At 37.4% G+C, this 19,751-nt stretch overlaps 1 protein-coding gene across 3 annotated transcripts in view; it reads right to left on the bottom strand.

Annotated features, from left to right (window-relative positions):
* Positions 1-206: 206 nt before the first annotated feature.
* The window catches only part of msrab (methionine sulfoxide reductase Ab), a 38,377-nt gene continuing 18,832 nt past the window's right edge, over positions 207-19,751 (bottom strand). Inside the window, exons 6-7 of one of the 3 annotated variants that reach the window (XM_079458504.1) lie at positions 17,891-18,106; positions 207-362 (exon numbers count right to left, since the gene is read on the bottom strand). In XM_079458504.1, the coding sequence (XP_079314630.1) occupies positions 17,933-18,106 (174 nt within the window). In that variant the 3' untranslated portion in view covers positions 207-362; positions 17,891-17,932. Of the gene's footprint in view, positions 363-8,345; positions 18,107-19,751 lie in introns of those variants that run through there. The other 2 variants (XM_079458505.1, XM_079458503.1) reach the window with 2 other exon arrangements.

Raw genomic sequence — 19,751 nt, 5'->3', positions numbered from 1 at the left:
TTCCCACAGATCTGTTTCACATTTATATCACATACCGTACAGTCGCAGAATAAAGTTATGATTAATTATGATTATTTATTTAATCAGGATTTCTAGATGTATTGTGGCAATTCAAGTCGAAGTTGAATTTCAACAAAATCAAACCTCAGGTGACATAAAGTCATCCAACAACAATGTGAAAGACTGACAGCATGACAAACTGTGTTAAATGAAGGTTATCACATGAATGTTTTTATTTAAAACATTATCGTAAATACATGTAAAAATATTATTGTTGTATTGCTTAAAAGTGAATCAGAAATTATTTTCTTTGCAGAGCATTTTTATATGTTATTTTGACTTGATTCTCCAGTTTTCCTTTTCTGCAAATACATGCAAATAGAAACAATAATTTTATTTGAAATTTGGGGGAAATATTGTTAGTAGTTCACAGAATCATTTTATCTAAACACACACATATAAATAGTAAATGTTAAAACCAGAAAATAAGACTCTTAATTTTTTTTTACCTTTACCTGCCATCTTGGATTGTCTTGTTTTTAAACTCATCACAAGGCATTCTGGGATTGCATTTTCCATAAAGGATGCATATGAGACTGCTTTATAAGCCAAAGTCTTATAAAGTCCAATTTTAGTAAGATGCCTAGACCAGCCTTTGAATCAGAAGCCTATTATGCATTAAAATGTGGGTGGTAGATAAAAGATTGCAGCTTAACGTTAAAGACAAACAATTAGACACTCGCTTTCAACCCATAAAACATCACCATATGATTTGTGATTCTTATGCCTCGCTTGAGCTTCTGTATTGCAGTAACCTCCAAATGACATCCAGCTAACATCTGGAACATGTTATCCGTCACCTGGCCCGGGCTTTGTGCTGTAATTTGAGTTTAAGTTGTAAGCAGCAAGCGGCGTTGCCTCAGAATCTTCCTGAGCGCTCGCGTCGCTCACGACAGGGCCGCAGAGCCACGCTCTCTCTCAGCGTGGGCCCTCTTTACAGAACGCACGCACAATAGCCCAGATACAGTATTTTGTACGTTGCAGATTTATTGTGTCTCTGTCTCTCATAATGGGCCGTAATAAGCACAGCGGCACAGCTGGTGTGATTTGGAGATGGCACTTCCTGAGGGAGTGTTCCGCCGAGAAATAATGACGGCTTTGATTGGACGGCGGGGAGAGAGTGGCAGATCCTGCTCTTTTGTTCCATTGTGCAGGAGATGGAATGGAAAAAGGGTACGAACAAGTGCGAGTATGTGTTTGCTTGTGTTTGGAGATTATACACAGCTGTTGGAGATGTCATAATAAAGATACACGTGCACATCTTTCTAGGCTCCTGCGGGCAGAGCCAACACCTAAAAACTGTCAAACATTCTTATAAGAATCAGACAAAAACACACGTACACAAAGACTATCCTTAAGACTTTACAAAAGGCAAACGCACAGGACAGGTGTGTGCATACAATTCAGGGTAATTCCAAAGACTATAGTAACCGTTTAAGATGTTAATGCGTGATCACTATGATTACCAAATGCGAAGTTACATGAAGCATAAAAGCAGCTATTAGAGTTGCACGCCCCCGCAAAAAAGCTCTTGCGTAGTGTTGATTTAGGGCTGAGTGACATTAATACAGCAAGGTGATATCCTTTACACCAAAACACTTTTATTTTTAGGTGAAAGCTAAATTCTCTTTCTCTGAAACACAGACAGTCAAACGTACACACAGTTTTTTTTCTGTCTGAGTGAATTTTCCATTAGAGTCTGCAAAGATCACAAGTTGGCTTGTTTCCTGCCAATGCAAGAGTGTAACCACAGCAGCAAACCAGTATCTGCTCTCACTGCAGCACACAGGGCATTAATAACCCTCAGAGACGTACAAACTCTCTCTTTTTAACCTCAGCTGCAAGTTCTGTCTCTCTAAGATTTTCCATCTCTGCTTTACAGGCGACTGCTTTACTCAAGAGGTGCCGCATTCACACTCGCATGCGCACGCATACAGGTTTCGCATTAAGATGTTTGACATTATCCTGTGTTTTTATTCTTGTAGCTCGGTTGGTGGAGCATTGTGCTATCAGTGCAAAGGTCATGGGTTTGAATCTAAAGCAACACATATTGTTAATGAAATGAATATCGCTTATTGCTCCCCGAACGTTTTGGATAAAAGCGTCTGCTAAATTACTAAATCTAAATGAATACATTGAATGCACTGCAAGTTTGCGAATGCATAAATTTAAATCGAGGCTCTGTGTTTGAATGAGAAATGTTTGTAGTACATTGCAAGGTGTGAAAGTGAAAATGGAGACTACCAGTCTGATTGTCTTTTTCTGACTTTTAGACACTTATACTGGACGTCCAGTGGGGTGTATTATGCACCAGCTGTCTATATCACACTTTTCCCCTGTTATTTATTTGGTTCTTAAAATGTCTGTCATGTGTTATGAGTGCTTTAAAGCGATGAAATAATAACACATTTTACAAAAAGCTGATTTGGTAATCTCACACTTTTGGGCGCCACCATTCTCGTGCATAGTTGACATGCATCGCTTGTTCCTCCAGTTTTGCCTCAACAAAAGGTCAAAGATTGTCAAGTCACGCGCACAATATATTTCCTTCAAAAACGACCACAACCATCATCGTAATCCCACAATCCTTCCTTCCCGCATCTCTCACTTCATCTGCCCCCATCAAAGAGAGCAGAAGATGACTTGGTCATTGTGATCGCACACCGTGAAATTGGCCCTTGGGCACGGATGATCGAACGTAAGTTGCACGTGGTCGTCGGTGAGCTGTGATGTGTTGGATTTCTCAGTTTATTACTGATAAGGAAGGAGTGGGAGGGGAAACCGGATCCAGCAATGAGAACTGGAACAGACCTGTGTCTGTCAGGCAGAAATCACAGCGAGACCAGTACTATAGTACAATGGAATTCAGTCCATCTCAATTTCACCGGTCCAGGAAATACTTGTAATAGAAAAGATTGTGATTAGTATAAACTTTTGATGTTCCCTTATTTAAAAAAATACTTTATTCAAGTGTTCTTTCGGTAAAGTATAAAAAGTATACTTTAAGTCTACTTTTTACTTACTAGTTGTGTACTCACTGTTTACTAACACTGTCATTTTTACTGTAGTTATGCAGCTAGTTGCCAATAACTTACTGTAGATATATTTATCAATTTGGTCAAAGATAAAAAGTATCTTTACAGAAAAAAAAACTATTTAATCAAATAACAGCCTCATGCAAAGCATTCTGGGAACCAGACATCCTCATCAACCTTTTTTCTTTTTGGTTCCCAGAATGCTTTGCATGAGCATATTTTATAGTTTTTTTTCTGTAAAAATGAAGACTTGATAATGTTTAATGTTTATTTATCTTTAAACAAACTGTTGCCAGTAAATTACATAAATGTAAATCCACAGTAAGTTGCTGGGAAACTACTGCCAGTAATAAGGTAATTTTTAAAGAGTGTACTGTTTTAATAAAAGTATATTCAGATTTAAACTTTAATTAAGTTAAAAGTGATCCAATTTAGTGGCAAGTAGTACATTTTCAAATGCTTACTAAAGTATACTTAAAAATATACTGGGACTTTTCTTAAGTAAACATAAGTATAAAAGGAACTTGCAGTATGCTTAACTATAAAATATGTATTAGCACCTATTGTATTATTGCTCTTTGTATGACATATCGCTTATTGCTCCCCGAACTCTTTGTAAGTCGCTTTGTATAAAAGCGTCTGCTAAATGACTAAATGTAAATGTAATAGAAATGCTTATAGTTTGAAAGGGCTTGCTTGACAAAATCTTTTCCTGCAAGTTTAAGAATGTTAAAAAAAATTGTTTGACATTTATTTCCGGACAGAGAGTCAGAGATTGATAGAGATCTAAACTGCTCCAAACTCCACTCACAAAAACCTTTAAGTGATGTGATTGAATCTGTGAAAATTCAATAAAATGGAGTCTTGGAACACTGCTTGACCAATCAAATTATAGGGCCTAAACTGGAGTTTGAAAACACAAACATTTCAAACCAGTCTCTGATCATTCTGTCAATGTAGGATAATTTAAGAAGAGTAACAATATAACAATGAATTTGTCATAAAAGCATTGGTTCTGTATGCCAGCCACTACACAAAACAAAAATGATCGTCCTGTATTTAGCTGAACGAAATCAAAAATTCTTCAACATGTCAATATAATTTAAGCAGTCATGTGTATAAGAACGCTCTCTCTCTTACTCTTCCCCTTTTGCTGCCAGTCAGCTCATTCATTAGGTCAGATGAATCTCGTTTTAATCTTATCTTGTTTACTTACACCCCACACTACCTTTTAAGATGGTAAAACAATCACTGTTCAAAATTGGTAAATCTACCCATAGAAAATACAAGACAAGCTCGCAAATTGGACTGCCAATCATTCACAGAACCACTCACTTCACTCGATTTCCATCCTTGAAACTAAACCCATAAAGATGTCACAAACCGTCATGAATTTAAAGAACTGTATCCTATTTACTAGATAATAATTATGAAAATATATTTTGTTTTGTTAAACTAAGTTAAGGTAGGCATAAATACAGCACTCAAAACATTTCTACTGTAGTTATGCAGTTAGTTGCCATTAACTTGCTGTAGTTTGCTGTAATTTATTGGCAACAGTTTGTTCAAAGATAAATGTACTAAAGATAATACTAATGCATTTAAGATAATGCATTAAACAAAAACAAGTCTTTATTTTTACAGAAAAAAACGACAAAATACCAGCGTCATGCAAAGCATTCTGGGAACCAGAAATCCAAATAAACCCTTTTCAGTTTTTTTCAAATTTTGGTTCCCAGAAGGCTTTGCATGAGGCTGTTATTAATAGTTTTTTCCTGTAACGATAAAGACTTGTTAGTGTTTAATGATCATTTATCTTTGAACAAACAAAGAAAATTACATTAATGTAAAGCTACAGTAAATTACTGGCAAACTGAATCTGTGAACAAAATCAGTAAATGCAACAATAAAATATTCAAACTGTAATATCACCAGTACAAATAGATTGTAATAAAATAAAGCAATAGCTGATTAGAGATGTCACTGTCGTGCGAGTTAAAGAGTCTTGACTGGCATCACTGATGCTTACACTGTGCACTTAACTGCTTGTTCTGTTTTGTGTAAGCTCATTTTACAACATGCTAGGATCGTCCCAGGTTTCAGAATAACCTGAGGCCTCAGATTTGATGTATGTGTGTGACCTCTCTACCCCACTGGTCAAACCCAACCTCTCACCTTTAACCTACTGCGTGACCTGTCCCTGATGGCTTTTTGTAGCTTCAAATATTAGTTCAACAAAAGAGTTTAGCATCTTTATGCCATTGGGCCACATTTCAACATTTCGGTAGCTTTATTTGATATGCTGTTTGTCTTTATGTCTATCTATCGGAAATGCCTGTCTAACCTTTAAACTTAAGTATATTAAAGCCATCATCAAATTGAAAAGCACACTTTTACTAGTTTAACATTTTCTTTTTACTCCAAATCTTGTATTTAACACGTAGGTTAAATACAAAAGTGGGCCATCACCTTCAGAAAACCATTTAGATAACTTTAGGTTTCAACGTCGTGTCTACTGGGCACGTGCCCAGGGCACAGGGGGCCATGGCAAATGTAATATCTGTAAACTTTTAATGTGTTTTATCTTCTCAATGCACTATCGCGGAATACTGTGGAATAAAGGGGTTGTTTTGGAGTTTTGAAGAATTAACAGTTGCAAAGAAAATCTAATAAATAATCCTATACATCTAGAGGCGAGTAAAAAAAACACTGTGTAGCCTAATATAAGCGTGCAGAAGTTACGTGTAGAAGGCAAAAGACAGTAGAAGGCAAAATAACAAAATTAGTTTAAAACCACAGATGTTCAAGATATCTCTTTAAAGGCCATCGATTAATGCAGTCTTGTGAGACAGCTGGATTTGTATTATGTTGTGGAAGAGTTTCTCTGAGGAAATCACGAAAGATACCTCTCAGCTAAATAAAAACCAACTTTTTTATTAAGATGACGTTAAATACTTTGGTGATCGATATTGCTTGATTTGTAATGCATGGACTGTTAAATGCTCGTGGTCTTAATGCAGAAATGTAAATTATGCACAAATACAGCTATTCCCACGTAATATGAGATGGAGAGGTCAGAAGCTTTTTTAGGTGTCGAGTACTGCGAAATATAAATATACCAATCTGTGTTGTTTTTCGTCCATTTTGCACAGAAGACATTTTTCTATTGTGCTGAAAGACTTTTATATTGTTTTTCTATGTAAACACGCTCTAGACGGACTTGTTTATGCCTGCTTCTCAGGCCGTTTGCAGCGTCTCTCACATAAGCGCCATGGTTTTACTAAACCGTGCCAAGTGGAAATAATTTCAATTTTTACACACACAGACATCAATGTCAGTTCCACAGAAGTTGACCAATCAGAAGACCCCGAAGGCAGACAAGTGTTGTAAGCTTTTGTTTACAATAGCAAGATGGCATGTGGCAATTTCTGTTATCAAAAGAGTGCCACAAGACTCTCGCCGGGTGTGCTGGTTTTTCAAAACATTCCAGAGCGCTGTGTCCTGAGTTTGTAGTCTGCAAAATCCTGTTTATTTGGGCATAGGTGCAACACTGTTCTCATAAATTATGTGATGGCAGGGGGCCTATGAAACGTCCGTGCCAAGGGCACATCAAAGTCATAATCTGTCCCTAACCAGTAAATCTCTAATCTAAATCTCACATGTTTACGGTTTATAATGTTCTCTGCTCTCCGCAGAATTCCAAATATCTTTTCCAAGATCCGAAGTGCCCTCTACAGGATGCTGGTAGATTTTACTCATACCTGCACATGCAGTGATAGCCCTTGGAATTGATCCGATACTGGAATTGAACCGATGTCTCAGACAAGTCAATGTTACAGCTCTCCCACAGACATACAGAAGGAAAAAATGTAACTCTGTTTAATGACTTCATAGGTCAGTCATAATTTATAGCTGGTGTGTCTTGGCCACAATGAGCTACAATGATTCAGGCTTGCATAAAGGCAAACAAAATACCCTAGTTTAACAGACAACTGACTACTTTATTCAATACACCGATTTTGCGGTTTAATTGTGTTTCTTTACAAACATTACAAAAGGTTACATGTCGACCTCGAACTAAAATGTAATTGTGCAATTAACTCAAACTAATTTGGCAACAGATTTAGAAATGAGCAGATGCACATATGAAACACACACACAGTTTGTGATAGTGCAGGACCTTATTCCCCTCCTCCTGCTCCCCCCTGCTAGGAGACCCACAGCTGCGCAAGCCAGGTGCTATCCACTCTAACACACACACATGCACATACACATTCACTTCCACCCGCCATCAAACCCAGCAGGAAATGCCTAATACCAGTTTTAGAATTTAAAATGATGCCACTTTGCCAGCAGAAGAGTGTGCTGCAGTAGCTCACGTTCTCCTGTGGGCACGACCTTTGACGGATAGTTGCCACAGAGTGGACAGGTGCATACCAGCATGCCGGACATTTGAAAAATATGTATGAAATGCAGGGATGTTGCGATATACCAGTATTGATAATAACGGTGAAATTGATAAGCATTATTATTCGTGTTAATATTACATATATGATAATGTCAAATCATACATTGTCAGTATCTGACACCCTGGTATAACTGCCCCCGTTTATCATTTTGCCATAATAGCCACAATGGTTACAAACTCTATGCTTTCCTACACAACAATTTTAATAATGATTCATTGACCAGAAAACACAACACAAACTAATAAAAAATAAAATAAAGTCATATGTGAAGTGATAGATCAAGTCCTTATAAGATGAAGTCATTTTTGTGTGATTTACTCTTTTCAGCATAAAATCATCAGACATGCAAATAACATACTACGAAAATATAATGTGTACACCAAGTTTTATAATATAACTATGAAATAACAAGCATCAAAGTTTGCTTTTAATTATACATTTTATGGCCTACTGAGTCAATATTAATGAGATTGCGGAGAACCGCATATGAAACTCCTCCTCTTTTCCACTTTTCCTGAAATGTCTCGTTCCCGCTTCTCAGGGAACCGAGGTTACGAAACTAACCGGAGACGTTTTACTTTCACAGGTTTGTTTTTTGCATTATTTAGGATGATTTTATGCTAAACATAGTAAATCACAAAAAATTCTACTTGATCTTATATTAATCTTATATTTTATTAAGACTCTCTCTCTCTCTCTCTCTCTCTATATATATAGGTGTACACACACAGATACAGTTATGTTAAAAAAATAGCAGTACGTTTAAAAATTTTTTATAAAGCTCAAAATCCTTATAATAACTTTTATTTCAATTAACAAAAGCATTGGGAACACTGTACATTATATTCTAAATCAAAACATGAAGAAAAAAGTATACAATTTGTTATTACTCAACAGAAAGTAAAGAAAAAGGAATTTTATGTTGGTTAAAAAATTGCAGCGTCTGCTTAGTCTTTACAAAGTCAAACATTAATGTATAAAATGAAAAATTCTTGAAGATTTAGAGTTCTTGTGAATCACTGGACTAATATTTAGTTGAATAGCCACGGTTTCTTCTTCACATCTGTGTTGCATGGAGTCAACCAACTTCTGGCACATGTGAACAGATATGACAGCCCAGGACGATTGCACTACAGACCAAAATTCCTCTGCATTTCTTGGTTTTGGTTCAGAAATAGCGTTTTTGATGATATCCCACAAATTTTCTATTGGATTAAGGTCTGGAGATTGGGCTGGTCACTTCATAACGTTAATCTTGTTGGTCTGGAACCAAGATGCTGCTCGCTTACGGGTGTGTTTGGGGACGTTGTCTTGTTGAAACACCCATTTCAAGGGCTTTTCCTCTTCTGCATAAGGCAACATGACCTCTTCATGTATTTTAATGTACTCAATCTGATCCATGATCCCCAGAATCCGATAAATAGGCCCAGTACCATTGAGTGAGAAACATCCCCATCATGATGCTTGCGCCACCATGCTTCACCGTCAAAACTTCAGACTGTCATGTTTACCATCTATACAGGTTTGGAACAACTTGAGGGTGAGTAATTCATGAAAGAGTTGTCATTTTTCATTCTGTGAAAATGTAATCTCTTAAATATTGAGTAAGGCAGCCATGTCAAAGATTGAAATTTTAAGTCACTGAAATCGAACTTGCAGGTGCTCTGACCTGAAGCCTTGATAAGATCATAAGATTTTAACCTGGATTTCAAAGACAAGGTCACATTTTTGCGCAAGAAATGTACAATGCATGGACAAGGCAGAAAGGCAATAGGACAGACAAGAGTTACAATTGATCAGGCCTAACAAAGTTTCCTTGTGTCAGATTTTTGATGTGACCAGGGAAAATTAACAATGATGTACCTCTCTTTCCAAACCTTCTGTGTCTTGGGCAAGTGTCTACTGCCATTCTTTTTTTTTAAATAAAGACTGTGTCAAATTGAACCTTGAACGGTGTCACTACCTTTATTCATCTGTAATTGTAAATGTTATTAATGGAACCTATGATTTATAGTGGATGATTGAAACATTTAAGGTACTGGAGTAAGGTTTACTCGAACACGATGTTGTATACGCCAATCCAGAGCATTCCAAACATGCTCAATGGGTGACATGTCCGTTGACAAAGTGACAAAGTGCTCACTAAGACAGGTTTATAAAGATTTGTGAACTTTGAGATCTTTGAATTCAAAAACAAAAGTGTTGCATTTATAATTTTGTTCAGTGTACACACCGCAGGTCCCCTTACCTGGAATTCACCATGTTGTTTCTACAGTACCCCTAAATGGACAGACTGCTCTAAAGAGCACGTTTGGTATAGACGCTTTCGCCTTCTGCAAAGAAGCGCAAAATGTGACGACATGTTTGTCCTGCGAGAGCTACTTCGAAACGGGAGGGGTGGAGTGAACCGTTGGTTGCAATTTCGCAACCTCAATGCAATGCAATACAATACAACCGTAAATACAAATGGATTGTAGTGCCTCCATATTTAAATAGTTTTAAACTATTTTACAGAGAATGCCAGTTTAGGTGAAATGGGGTATTCTATGATCTATGACAAAGTAAGAATTCTTTAATAAAAGTTTGCATTGTGATTGCATGTTTGCAAGTATGTAACATGTTAACATTCATCATTTTTAAAAGTCGCCCCACCTCCTGTGTTCTCTCTCCCACAGGTGACACTCGGGCCAAAGTACATCAAAGAAAAAAGTACATCAGCTATTTCTGTCTGTGGTCTACCACGGAATTGACGCTATACCACTCACACCTTTCTAAATTCTCACATAGGAGTCAAGAAAACACACACAAATAGATACACACAAATGCAGACATAAGCATGAACAAAACCCACACAAGACTACACACGTATGTATGTCACACGTACACACATCCAGGAAAGATTCAAGGGTAGACCTCAATGTCAAAACTTATCAGCAAGCAAAAAAAAAACATTGCTGATGTAATCTCCTCAAGGCTTACATTATTAATCATAAAAGGTGCAACACCAAAAAATCACTTCATAGCCGATCGGATGCAACTGAACTACATGGTCGGAAGACTCGCTGCCCAGAAAAGAACGTTTCATCGGAATGGAAACTTTAGTGCGGCCCACCACAACAGAGACACCCGGTGCGTGTGTGTAAACTGCATGATGCATCTAAAAACCTCATGAGTGCGGTCACACACTCGCCTCTAAATTTTCCATCCGTAAGATGTCACACCAGTATTTTATCACCGGATGTTTTTCAAGGTCAGGGGAAAAAAAATTGATTATGTCTATTGCCTTTTCATCTTACTGTGCACCTGCAGGCCTTGGGACCCATATGAGGAGACATTGTGGCCTGATCGCTGCTATTTACGACTGCGGTTTGAATTAAGCATTTGGAGCGATAGATCCTTGGTAACTTATTTAAGCAAATAAAGACTCATTCATAATGGTCCTTGTGAATGATTTTTGGTTCTACTTTCAGAGAATTTCGTTTTAGTGATTATATGTAAAAGGGCATTTTAAATACTGTACTAATGTAATTAATATAATATATAACCTAATGTTATAACTAGTAATGATCTGGAGATGAATACATGGGTAAGATCTTAGAAATACATATTCATACGCTTTGTTGAAATCGCACATGCACTCCTGCAGGAAGAGTGGGTGTTTGGGAGCAGCTGCATGGGAGAGATGTCAAGTATTGTTTCCTTCCAATGAACAACTCTCTTACATCTTATCAGTTAAACTGATACACACATCTCTGAGAAATGAGTACAGAGCAACAGCTTACTGTTACAGGAGAGCTCAGAGAATGAAATATGAAGGCTAAGCAGGTATGAGCCAGGTCAGTACCTGGATGGGAGACCTCCAATGGAAAACTAAGGTTAGCTGGTCAGGTACAAAGAACAGATTGTAGTTTTTTTCTATTGATACATACATATACAAAATATACATTGTGGACAAATCCTAATATGAAAAAAATATTCTTATTTAAAAGAAATTAAGAATTATAATATTAAATAGCCTTAAAATAAACATTTAATCAACTATATAAAATGTATATTTTAACATAAAAATATAGCATTTACAGCGCATTCATATTTACTCATTTAACAGTGCTTTTATCCAAAGTGAACATTTTGCATTAAAGGGATAGTTCAGCCAAAAATGACAATTCTGCCCTCCTTTACTCACTCTCTTGTCATTTCAAACCTGTATGACTTCCTTTCTTCTGCAGAACACAAAAGAAGATATTTTGAACAATGTGGGTAACAACATAGCTACCCATTGACCTGCATTGGTTTTGTGACCATACAAGAGAAGTGAATGACTACCACTGTTGTTCGATTGCAAACATTCTTAAAATGATCTTCTTTTGTGTTCTGAAGAAGTAAGGAGCTCAAACAGGTTTGAAATGGACGTTAGGCTAGATAAGCTAAATGATGACAGAATTTCATTTTTGGGTAAATTATCTCTTTAAGAGCTATAAGAATAGTAGCCAATTTGTACACCAAAAAGTGCAATAAGCATAGTAAGCTTTTTTAAACTTCAAATAAAACAAGTCTAATGTATTCTCTCATTTAGAGAACTAAGTAATTGTTGTGTGTGTGGGCACACATACAGGTGGTTAGGTGCAAACGTGGAAGCAAATGGAAATGAGTCACTGCGGGACAAACTGTTTTGGAGAGGTACACTTTCTGCACCCATCCTCAACCTGTCCTTTGCACACACACACACACAAACCCATACATTGCCTGTCCCACGCAGTTAAAAGCTACAGCGAGGTTTGCCCACGCACTATTGCAGACTGCACTCTGCGGCCTGCTGCAGTATATGTGTGTATGTGCAGTGAGAGCCCTGTTTAACCACAGAGTAAAAACAACATGTATTCTTTGTGCTGATATTAACATCTTACTTTCTGCTGGGCTAGAGCACATCAACAGGATGCCCATGTTTTAGATCTGCCTAAAAGCAACCTCCTTTCGACTTGAGCAATATACAAATCAACATCTTCAGATTGTCACGTGTTTGTTGATTTTCAGCATTCAAATCCAACTCATGTAGATGAAGAATGTCAATTTAAATCTATTTAATAACAAAGATGCATAGGCAGCAATGAGATCATATGGGGAGTGTTTTTAAATGCTTTTTACATTTATGCTCATGTGTTTTGGAATATTTCAAGGTACCAAAGTTGGCATTCAATGTGAAAGTTTTTTATGTGATGTAAACTCTAACGTTTCTCATCAGATTCTTTCAAGACTGGAGCCACAGTGCTTTTGATTTCAATTCAAATTAATTGTGAAACTAGTTTTCAACAACCATCTATTAACATTTTGTTACAACGGAAAAACTACACATTAGCAAGATAAGGTACACTGAAATTGGAGCTCCTGTCTATTTTTCTTAAATTTGCACCTGCAAAGTACCCATACAAACTCTAGGGTGCCAGAGGACACAATATACCTCAACCAATCACAAGCTATAATTCCCAATTCTCAAATCTGTTTTACTTAGAGCATTATGAAAAAAACATTCACACAAAACTCTCAAATGCTGGGTTTAAAGAAATATAGATATTTCCTAATCGTTCATTTAAACCAGCAGTTGGGGTCGCCCATATTTTACCCAACCATGGGTTTTAAAACCCAGCACTTTTTAGGAGAAACGAGACTGAGACCATTTTTATTAAAGAACCAAGCTGAGAACTCTAGATTAGCACTCTAGGTTCACTCTCACCAAAAAGACTCTTAAGCACAACAATAATACAATGGCCTCATTTCAACCTTTTCTGTCATTCATGAATCTATAAAAGTTTCTGTCAGTTTGCTGGTCCTCACAGGAGCCAGCGGAGAGCTTCAGAACCTGTCTCAGATTGATCTGCCTGATATGAAAGAGTTTGCTGATCTTCCTGCGAGATTAAGAGAAACACCTTTCTATCTTTCACACACACATTCTTTTTCTTCTTCCTGTTTACACAGAAGACAGCAGTGGACACAGTGTGCCCGATGTGACCCCAAAGAGCTTCAGAAAGCTTTGTGGCCAGTAACACCTTTGCCCTCAGAATGTTAAGGCATTATTAAAAACACCTTTCAAAAAGGATTAAAAACTTCACAATTATCGTAGGTTAAAAGGCATTTCCTACACCAAAATGACGCACTTACACAAACACAAATCTGATTGGCCTTATCTAATCGAATTCATCTTTTTTCCTGTGGAACAAATTGCATACGTATTTTCCATCCTACAAAAATGCATTACGATCACTGTGCATTACGATAAGTTGTCATGTGCAATTGCATTTTACCTGGATCTTTTAAAGATTTAAACGGTAAGGTTGGGAACTGGGTACCCTTATAGAACTCCATAAAAAAACATTTGGAAGAAGAAATTACTTAAGCAAGTACTGGAGATCAGTCTTCATCTTTACCTCAGTACACAGCGGTAAACTTATAATAATAATGTATAACTGGTCATATTTCATAGAAAATGTCTTATCGACATTTTCTTTACTTTAGCGTAAACATGTGTATGTAAACTAACCTGCAGTTTTACGTTTCAAACAGAGGGGTCGCCATAGATGCAGAAGTTTGCGGCTTTAATGATAGTTCACCCAAAAATTTAAATTCTGTCATTACTCAACCTCTTGTCATTTCAGAAGTGAATGGGTACCGCCATTGTTTGGTTGCCAACATTCTTCAAAATATCGTCTTTTGTGTTCTATGTTTGAAATGACAAGAGAATGAGTAAATGATGACAGAATTGTCATCTTTGGGTAAACAATCCCTTTAACAAAAATATATCCCTAGGACTGGGGGTCAGGTGCCCCATTAATAAATTAAGTGTAGGATACCCGTTTGTGTGCCTGTGGTCATTCCCACAAAAGTGTGTCACCAGAGGTGGTCTGTCAAAGTTAAGCTATAATTGTGCGTTCGCAGCTGTATGCGAGTATGTGTAACGGACACAGCTGAGAAACCTAACATAGCAATCACGCCTGGTTGCGCGACCATGTATATGTGTGTGTGTGTCAAGGGCACACTGCTGTCTCTGTGCTGCCCAGTAAGCTTCACTGTTCTTCGGGCAGCACATCTGCGAGATGTGGGTGGTGTGCAGCACCGGTATCTCTCCGCCTTTTTTCCTCTGTTCTACACTACATCTTCCCTTATAGGGATTTTTGACCTCTGCCCTTGTCGCGATAGCTCCACCCATCCAACACGCACTCATCTTCTGGGGTGGGAGGGGAAAATCAGAGTGTGTCATCGTGTCCGGTCACACACACGTGCGTGTGACTGGCTGATGGTCTCCCCACTGAGTGACTCTTTACTGCACCTGTGTGTGTGTGTGTGTGGGACCCAAGACAGGAAACACAGAAATAACTGCCGAGTGTCTTCATCCTGTGCTAAAGTGTGTGTGTGTGAGAGGGAGGAGCCAGTCACTTGCACCTGGACAGTTTGGCTCTGTCACACTCGCTGCCTTCATACTGTTGCACAAAGTCACCAATATGATCAGAAAGAGATCAGCAGAGAGAATGAGAGAGACAACTACGAGAGAATCTGACGAAAAAATACGAATTTTGTCGGGTCTGAAGTTGTGATGTTTTATGTTGTAAAAACATGTAATGATCCTTTGGAAATAAACTTTACAGCAACAATGGGGGAAAAATGACAAACCTATTTAAAAGCCATTAAATTGTATTTGCCATTCTTATTTATAATTATAAAGAAATTTGAATTCTTCTGTGTTCATATGTTTTTAAAATATTTGTTAATTTATATGTATGTGTATATCACTTTCTATATTCTATTTAGACCATTTTTATATTTATGTCATTAAATAAAGTCTTAAACTAAAAACGTTTTGATTTCTTAGACTGACAAAATCTTTTCCTAAGGTAAATGTTCTATATTAAATAGAATATACATTTTTATTAAACATTTTGGCAAAAATTTCCTAATTTACCAAAGCCATCAAAATGTAATGTGTGTACACTTTTGACTGTGATGACTTGAAAGAACATAAAAGCAAAGTGACAGTTCTTGCAAAAACTAAAATTCTGTCATCTTTTACAAACCCTTTTGTCATTTCAAGCCTGTATGACTTACTTTCATCCGCAGCACAAAAGAAGATATTTTGAAAAATGTTGTTAACTGGCCTTTCCCTTGCATTGGTTTTGTCTCCATACATTAGAAGTGAATGGGGGCCAGTGCTGTTTGGTTACCAACTTTCTTCAAAATATATTTTTCTGCGGTTGAAAGAAATTGATACAGGTTTGAAATGACAAGAGGGTGAGTAAATGATGATAGAATTTTGGATGATGATAGAACTCACTTTTAAACTGTCTGAGATACGAGTGAGGCAGTTTTACAAGCAGTTTTTCCAGTTAAGAACTTGGCGCTTATAAAGTTCGATCTAGATACAGAGGCAGCGCTAACCACAGGGGGACATACCCAGAGCCGCGCTGATTTTTATAGCCATGTGGCACACACAAGCCAAAGAACAACGTGCGTAGAAATGCAAAAAATATCTCCACCATATCAAAATAACCTCAGAGGAGGGAGGAAAAGACAGAAAGAGAAAGCAGGAGAGAGAGACAGAGCACCTGCAGCACGGTCCACACCTACACACAGGTGTCAGGAAGAGATAGACACAAAGAAAGAAAAGAGAAAATAGAGCAGAGGAAATCAGACTGCGGTCAACAAAAAAGCTTTTTCTAGATTTGTCAGTGTGTCAGGGTGTGTGCATACATGAACGTGTGTGTCTGCTTGAATGAACATCTCGCAACACCTGTGTGTATTTCTGGTTGTACTGGACCTGGTAGTTCAACTCAAGAGAACATACAGCGACTCCACAAGTATTTGGATACTTAAGCCAGACTCAAAAATTAAAATCTTACTTAACAGAACAAAATACAAAAGAAACAACTTTGAGAAAGTGGTTTTGTGTTCATACAATAAAAGTCAACGGGGCCATATTGTTTGCAAACCAATGCCTTGCAACTTGCAGTCATGCAACTTTAGTGTCCAAACACATTCTGGGGCCACTGAATGATAACCTTACAAGGACACTGTGTTTGTGTTTCTAAAGGATATGTACATTGTGAAAATGTGTATATACCCCATGTCTGGCGGTGACAACCCAGCTATGTGCATATAGCACACATGTGGGAGTGAATGCAGATGTACCATTTCCCAGAAATCTGTCTCCTCATACAGGTGCTGTGTGAATAATGTGTGCGTCTCATCCCAGAGATGACAGATAACACGATGACATCATCAGACGACAACACACCACATACAGCTTCCAAAATCTTCACTTCTGCTCTTTCTATGACACGTTGACACAGTTTTTTTTCATTCTAGAACCACAGAACCCACTGTACTAGAGTCCACAGTATGGAACACCGTGCAAGTCCATGACGTTTTATACTCAGTCAAGTAAACAGGTGCACAAGGAGATTTAGTGTGGCATAATGTTGGACGGATCAACACATAATTATCCAGTTGTTGTGCCAGTCAGCAGACCAGCATGTTGTCAAGCATCTTTTCATTTTCTAAAATGAGCAGCTGACTCACGGTTTGTATATTGCTAAATACAGCTGTGGTGTGAGGCCATCATAATAACAACAGCATGTACAAGGTACATGTGGCGCAATGAAGAAATGTTATTACATTTTTTTGGAATAAGACTAGTTTGCTAATAAATGATGCCGTTTAAAAGCAACGTTTAGAGGTTACATTTGCAAGTACTACAGCATCCATTAACTGTTCACACATTCATCAACATATTGCGATAAGTAATTACATTGTTGTGAGTAATGAGTGAAGGATAGCACCAAACAAAACGGTCAGGGATCAAATCGATGACGTATCAAAAATCCAATAAGAACACTAATTGTCAGGGAATTTTTTGATTATGAACAAAGTTATTATAATGGGACTGGCCCTCCATACCATAACATACAGTTTTGTGACCAACGGCTTTCTACGGTGGCTGACAAAGGACACAGATGTTGTTATGTTTCCGCTTCATTGCCAAAGGAGATAACGTATTTACAAAGCGTGCTCTGTAGAGCAGTTTGTCAGTTTTGGGCTATTGTAGAAACAACATGGCGAATTCCATGTAAGGGGACCCGCGGTGGATAGACATAGCTCATTCGAAGGTAATAAAAAAAATGCTTCATTATTAAAGCCATTACCACTGAAGACACAGTCATGTGTATTATATTGCATTTATGTCAAAATGACACACAGCACCTTTAAGACATTTCTATCAAATTAAAAGAAAATAAATTTTCTCTGTGATCTTGAGATCCAACATCACACAGACGCACGCACCTGATTGATAAAACAGAGACAATTATGTCCATATGTGGCAAGTTAGAGTTCATCTTTCTGTCCTCCAAAAGAGCAGGTGACCCCTGTGCCCTTCAACCCACAGTAACCTTTAGGCACCTTGTGCAGGTACTGCTGATGATAATCCTCAGCATAGTAAAAATCTGTGAGCTGCCGGATCTCTGTGGTAATCTCCCCAAGACCTTTCTGAATCAGGGCCTAGCAAATGAGAAAACACACAAAAGAGGAGAAAACTAAAATGAAATGATGGTAAATTTCAATCCACACTCTGTCTAGGGAAAAGCAAAACCTTTGTAAAATGAAACAACAATAATCTTAAAGCCACACAATGTCCAAAATGATTTCGAAAAAACATGTGTGATGTTTTGTCTCCCTCTAGAGGCCGTATTCCGAAATTTCTAAAGCGAAAAATTATATAGGGTATAACGAGACCAGAGAGAGCACATAAGAAAACGTAAAACAGTATTTCACATGTATATAAGAGGAAGATGTACTTCATAACAAAAAAAAGAGAGATGCAACAAATCTGTGTTAGACCGTTTAAAAAACGAGAAGTTACTAACTTCGACCACTAGGTGGTGACAAAACTCTGTCATTTACTCCGGTTTTGAATCGATGTCTAACAAGAGGTTTGCAGCAACAATACCACATCCTAGCCTTGACATCAGTAAAGATGCCAAAGCCACCATTTATTATGTTTGTACATTAGATCGTATATAGCATTTTTAAGTGATAACTTCTTAACAGGGGCTTAAACAATTAATTTTATATTCAATTGTTTATTTCAAAATGTCATTGTTACACTTGCTACAACAGAAAGGACCATGATAATTAAAACAAAGACTGGAAAAGTTATAAAAAGGACGAAACCTGTAACTAGGGTTAATAGGAGAATGCCCAGGAAGAAATTTCTATTTACACATTTAAACGTGATGTTCTATGATGTATTGAACATTGCGGTTGTGAATTCTGCCAAACTGTCACAAATGCATCTATATGGCTGTCATAGATCAGGTTTTTCAGTACAAATCTTTTTAGTATCTACACGATCTAAAACAGTGAACATTTTAGAAAGTTTAAATGCGAGTTTGTGTCTGGATATGGTGTCAGATAGCTGCCTCTGTCAAAGCTCAGTGGTCTGTGTCTCTCTGGTGAAGGATAACATTTCTGTAGACACTTAAGCAGAGAGAGAGAGAGAGAGAGAGAGAGATGGAGAGGAAGATAAATGACATAAGCATTTGCATATTTGAATGTTTCATATATGACTGATGACTCAACTAGTGGCACCAAATGTTCTTACACACACCATTGACGAGTGTTATTATTATTCCAATCATTTCCTGTGGACAATTTCAATTATAATTCATTTTATTTTCCAATCGGCTTTAATTTCATCAGTATTTCCCAGTGGGTCTGTGGAGTTAACACACCCTTTTGTATTAGAAGCAAACACGTCTCTTTGTACATATTTACTGCAACAGCTTGTCCTATTTTTACCATAACAATATAAATAATAAATATTAATGCAACTCTGTCTATGAACAAAAAAGCAAGATAACCTGAATATAGCAAAATGCACACAAACATGACAGCGTTTCAATTGAGCTCATAACTGAATATCGCTGCTTGTTTAAAGTCTCTCTCCGCTACATCTTCCACCAATAAGCAAAGAGCAAGAATATAGTCCTGCACCAACAGAGAAACATGTGTGGGTGTATATACAGTATACACATATATCACAAATGTATATTTTCGCTTCAGGCATACAAGATATAGAGGGCAAAGGGCTAAGGCTGCTCTTCTGGTGTGTCTTCTGCATTTATGCATCTCTGAATGCACGTTT

The sequence above is a fragment of the Barbatula barbatula genome (assembly GCF_947034865.1).
Source record: "Barbatula barbatula genome assembly, chromosome: 6".
Lineage (NCBI taxonomy): Eukaryota > Metazoa > Chordata > Actinopteri > Cypriniformes > Nemacheilidae > Barbatula > Barbatula barbatula.
This window is presented reverse-complemented; position numbering and strand designations above follow the sequence as displayed.